The 5,695-nt window shown below is 42.0% G+C and overlaps 1 protein-coding gene across 1 annotated transcript; it reads left to right on the top strand.

Annotated features, from left to right (window-relative positions):
- The first annotated feature begins 2,439 nt into the window (after positions 1 to 2,439).
- On the top strand, positions 2,440 to 3,365 carry LOC142505041 (uncharacterized). Its single transcript, XM_075617866.1, has 2 exons — positions 2,440 to 2,886; positions 3,309 to 3,365. The coding sequence occupies exons 1-2, from the start codon at positions 2,440 to 2,442 to the stop codon at positions 3,363 to 3,365; spliced, it is 504 nt and encodes a 167-aa protein (XP_075473981.1).
- Positions 3,366 to 5,695: the final 2,330 nt, after the last annotated feature.

Raw genomic sequence — 5,695 nt, 5'->3', positions numbered from 1 at the left:
AAGGAAGTCGTATTTCATGGTAAATCCAGGGAACGGAAGTTGCTACTTTCCGCATCTCAAACCTGGAAAGCCATGAAATCCGGGGAGGACATCTACCTAGCGATGGTCAGGGAAGGAAAAGAAGAAGTCGAAAAGAAACTGGAAGACATCCCGATAGTGAGAGAGTTCCCAGATGTTTTTCCTGAAGAGCTCTCAGGGACGGTCCCGGACCGTGAGATTTAGTTCGAAATCAACTTGGTTCCCGGTGCTGCACCAATCTCTAAAGCACCCTACAGAATGGCACCAGCCGAACTCAAGGAATTAAAAGAACAACTCCAAGAATTGATAGATAAAAGGCAGATTCGACCGAGTGTGTCCCCGTGGGGAGCTCCAGTACTCTTCGTAAAGAAAAAAGACGGTAGTATGAGATTATGCATCGACTACAGAGAATTGAACAAGATCACAATCAAGAACCGGTACCCTCTACCTCGGATAGACGATCTGTTTGATCAGCTTAAAGGAGCCGCCGTCTTTTCTAAACTGGATCTGAGGACAGGTTATCACCAGTTGAAGGTCAGGGCTGAAGATATCCCCAAGACAGCCTTTCGAACCAGGTATGGGCATTACGAATTCACAGTGATGCCTTTTGGTCTGACCAATGCACCGGCAGCATTCATGGACCTGATGAACAGAGTATTCAAGCCATTCCTGGATCAGTTCATAGTGGTATTCATCGACGATATCCTCGTCCATTCTCCTGACGAGACGAGCCATGAAGAGCACCTTCACCTTGCTCTACAGACCTTAAGAGAGAATAAGCTCTATGCTAAGTTCAGCAAGTGTGAATTCTGGCTAAGGAGTGTGTCATTTCTGGGACACGTGATTTCGAGAGAAGGAGTGTCAGTGGACCCAAGGAAGGTAGAGGCGATTACTGAGTGGCCGAGACCGAAGAACGCCACCGATATCAGAAGCTTTCTCGGATTGGCAGGTTACTACCGGAAGTTCATCGAAGGGTTCTCCTCGATAGCCGTGACAATTACACGAGACTCACACAGAAGAATTCTAAATTCATCTGGAATGACCATTGTGAGAAGAGTTTCCAGACATTGAAAGTAAAACTCGCATCCACACCAGTGTTAATATTGCCTGCAGAGAATAAGGATTTTACCATCTACAGTGACGCATCTAAGGAAGGTCTGGGATGCGTACTCATGCAGGAAGGAAGAGTGATCGCCTACGCATCAAGGCAGTTGAAACCGCATGAGCAGAATTATCCTACTCATGATCTGGAACTAGCAGTGGTTGTCTTCGCCTTAAAGATTTGGAGGCACTACCTCTATGGTGCTAAATGTGAAATCTTCACAGATCATCAGAGCCTCAAGTACTTGTTCACCCAAAAGGAACTTAATATGAGGCAAAGGCGATGGATCGAACTTCTAAAAGATTATGACTTGACCATAATTTACCATCCGGGTAAAGCAAACAAGGTGGCTGATGCGCTAAGTCGGAAGGGCCGTGGCAAGGTAACTCTATCGTCCCTCTCGGCCCAGCCATGTCTGCAGGAGACCGTCAAGATAAACCAGGATCGAGACCCGGTACTAACTAAACTTAAGGAGCATGTCAGAGAAGGGAAGTCTCAGGATCATCAGATTGATGACAAGGGAATTTTGTGGATAAAAGGAAGACTGTGTGTGCCCGACAGCGACAACCTGCGCCAAGAGATAATGGCAGAGGCATACAAGTCAAAATTCTCAGTCCATCCAGGCAGTACAAAAATGTACATGGACCTCAAGAATAGTTTCTGGTGGAATGGCATGAAAAGGGATGTAGCGGAATTCGTTTCCAGATGTCAGGTATGCCAGCAGGTCAAGGCAGAACACCAGCGACCTGGAGGATTACTGCAACCTTTGGAATTCCCGAATGGAAGTGGGAGCATATTTCCATGGACTTTGTGGTAGGATTGCCAAAATCTAGGCAAAGCCACGACGGTATATGGGTGATCGTGGACAGACTCACAAAGACTGCACACTTCCTACCCGTCCGCATGAATTATAATCTCGACAAATTGGCTTCACTGTACATGGACAACATTGTGAGGTTGCATGGAGTTCCAGTGAGCATCCTATCTGATAGAGACCCGAGGTTCGTCTCGCGCTTTTGGAAGAGCTTTCAAGAGGCCATGGGAACGAAAGTGACCCTAAGTACGGCCTATCATCCTCAAACCGATGGGCAAACGGAGAGAACCATCCAAACCTTGGAAGATATGCTGCGAGCTTGCGCTCTGGAATTCAGTAGCAATTGGAGTACTCATCTACCCTTAATCGAGTTTGCTTACAACAACAGCTATCACAGCAGCATCGAATGGCTCCATACGAAGCCTTGTATGGAAGGAAATGTCGATCACCACTTTATTTGGACGAAGTGGGAGAGAAAGCCTTAGTGGGACCCGAGCTAGTACAAATGACTGTGGACAAAGTTAAAATTGTTCGAGAAAAGCTTAAGGCAGCTCAAGACCGACAGAAGAGTTGGGCAGATCTTAGAAGAAGGCCTGTGAAGTTCAATGTGGGAGAGAAGGCTTATGTGAAAATTTCGCCTATGAGAGGAGTTGTCCGATTCAGTAAGGCCGGGAAGCTGAACCCTCGATATGTTGGACCATTCGAAATCTTTGAAAAAGTGGGCACACTAGCATGCAGATTGGCATTGCCACCAAGCATGTCAAGGATCCACAACGTGTTCCATGTGTCCCAACTGAGAAGGTACGCTCCAGACCCGAGTCACGTATTAGAAGTAAAACCGCTCTTGATCGAAGGGAACTTGGGAGAAGGACTGAAATACGAAGAAGCCCCCATTAGAATCGTGGACACCAAGGAACAAGTCCTCAGACGACGCATCATTCCCTACGTCAAGGTACAGTGGTCCAACCACACAGAGCGAGAAGCAACTTGGGAAATGGAAGAAAAGATGCGAAATGATTATCCCTACTTATTTGGAGACCAAGCCAACTCCAGTTTCGAGGACGAAACTTCTCATAAGGAGGGAGGGATGTGAGAACCGAAATTTTTGAAAAATGTAATTAATAAGTTGTAAGAAAATTTTAGTATGAGATTTTTATTATTTATTAAAGGAGATATGCTTATGGGAAATAATTGTTGGGAATCTTTATGGCAAAGTCAACAATACCTACACTAAGGCATGTTAATTTCGAAAATTTGGGGAATAAGATTTACAAGGTTGGGATACCATACAAGTTGAGAGGAATTAAGGCATAAGGAGTACAAGCAAATTTTGAAATTCCCCCAGATTTAATGCCTAATTATTATAATGGTTAGATACTTGGTTTGTTGGAAGGAAATCATCAAGTTTGTGCACAAAATCCCTTAATCTAGTATCAAAATTTTCGAGGCAAGCAAAGTGAGAAGAATCAAGGATTTAATCTCACAACTTAGGTAGCTCAATTTTCGAAATATGGCAAGGATATTGAAATCAAATATTGAGGGATTTGAAGCAAATTTGGGCATGATTGGACTACCATATTGAGCTCCATCCTTCTCCCCTATAAATACCACACCATACCTAGCCCTCCTCACACCTAAATCTCGAAATACTTGCTGCATATTTTCGAGAATTTCAGCAACTCTCCCTAGCGAAACTCTGCCCAAATATCGTCTCAAAATCATCCGAGAAATCGAACCGAAGCGCTGCCCGGACAAGGAGCGAGGAGCGATCCAAATTCCAAAGCCAAGCAGTCACGTTTCTTTAGCAACCAAATACTGTAAGTGGGCTTATTTTTAAACTTTAAAATTTCGGATTTGGGTATGCATGTTTTTCATTTTTACAAGAAAAATAAATAGTCGAGTACAATCTTCTTTCTACTCTTTTCGTGTAATTGTCATACGATTTCAAAAGCACTGTGAGGAGTCGACTGTATACGGGAGGGAATCCCAACCACGACGTACCCTTACGCGGTGGGGGACATAACCGCTATACGGCCTCGCCCCCTTAGAGGAGTAAAAATTAGGGACTGACGTCAGTAAACCGTAGAAAGTAGATGAGTGGCAGTGCTGGGTCAAAGTTTATGCATGTGTTATGAAGTACGTATGAACTCATGATTTATGATTCAAAATTTATGCATGTTGTCTTTATTGTGCTCGATTTTCCCCCACTTGCTGAGTATTCCCAAATACTCACCCCCTTACAACCCTCCCCAGATAAGCCCGAAGAACAGATTGAGGAGGAAGAATCCGAGAAGTTTTGGGGATGGTGAATGCTTAAGGAAATCGATTATTTTTACGTTATTATTAATTAGATTTACGTTTCCGCATTAAAACTCTGTCGTCTTATTTATTTTGGTAATTGTAAAGACAATGGTTATTTAATTTGAGATTATGATATATAAACTGGTTCGGTTTATACTGTGCTACAAGAGGCTTGTTGTTGCGATTGTGTGATTGTTAAACAACGCCGGTGTCATTCCTGAGTTTCGGGGCGTGACATGGCTCCATATGAAGCACTGTACGGTCGTAAGTGTAGATCGCCTATCCATTGGGAAGAAGTAGGGGAGAGAGCAGAATTGGATCCGGAGATTGTGCAGCAAGCTGCTGATGTAGTAGTCAAGATCCGTGATAGGATGAGGAATGCTCAGAGTAGACAGAAGAGTTATGCAGATCAGAGAAGGAGAGATTTAGAGTTTGCTGTTGGTGACCATGTTTTCGTGAAGATTGCACCGATGAAAGGTGTCATGCGGTTCGGAAAGAAAGGAAAGCTCAGTCCGAGATTCATTGGACCATTTGAGATTCTCGACAGAGTTGGGACATTAGCGTATCGTGTTGCTCTTCCGTCGAATCTGGCTGGAGTGCACAACGTGTTTCACGTCTCCATGTTGAGGAAGTATATGGCGAATCCATCACATGTCCTGAACTTTGAACCGTTGCAACTCACTCCGAACTTGTCTTATGAGAAAGACCAATGCAAATCCTAGACAGCCAAGAGAAAAGGCTTCGGAACAAAATAGTCAAACTAGTGAAAGTCAAATGGCTCAATCATTCGGAGGAGGAAGCTACGTGGGAATCTGAGCAGGAGATGAGGAGTCGTTATCCTGAGTTATTCGGTAAGTTTTAATTTCGGGGAGGAAATTCTTTTAAGGGGGGAGAGTTGTAGAACCCGAAAATCAGATTACGTATAAGTCATGCATAATTGCTACTATTTAAATTAAAAATGATTTTTTATGAATATATGAGGTGTTTTAATTGTTTTAAAAGTAGATGTGTAGTTTTATCTTTTTAAGATAAATACGCGAGGTCGGACCGGAGTTTGGAGATTAGAGATCAAAATAATAATAAGAAAATATTCCTAAATTTAATTTAAGGCAAAGAATAATTTAATTTAAAGAAATAGAAGGTTTTTAGATTTATTTAAATTAATTAGAGCTAAGTTATTAAATAAAGTTCTTTAGGTTAATATTTAATTAAAGCTTAAATAAAAATATGTAAACATATGGGGATGAATTAGTATAATATATTCAAGAAATTAATCATAGCATTTGAATATTTAAATTTGAGGTCATGAATGCCATGCAATAATCTATCCTAAATTTAATGTGTAAATTCACAAAAATATATAATGAGGGTGCTAAACTTTAAGCAATTAAAATACAAGATTTAAACAATAAAATACCATGCAAATTAGTAATCATAATTTTGGGTACAACATTTAAAAT

The sequence above is a fragment of the Primulina tabacum genome, chromosome 10 (assembly GCF_025594145.1).
Source record: "Primulina tabacum isolate GXHZ01 chromosome 10, ASM2559414v2, whole genome shotgun sequence".
Taxonomy (NCBI): Eukaryota; Viridiplantae; Streptophyta; class Magnoliopsida; order Lamiales; family Gesneriaceae; genus Primulina; species Primulina tabacum.
This window is presented reverse-complemented; position numbering and strand designations above follow the sequence as displayed.

Coding starts and splice junctions, on each gene's coding strand:
- LOC142505041 (XM_075617866.1), top strand. CDS start 2,440: ATGACTGTGGACAAAGTTAAAATTGTTCGAGAAAAGCTTAAGGCAGCT. Junction 2,887..3,308: donor GCATCATTCCCTACGTCAAG/GTACAGTGGTCC, acceptor TATAATGGTTAG/ATACTTGGTTTGTTGGAAGG.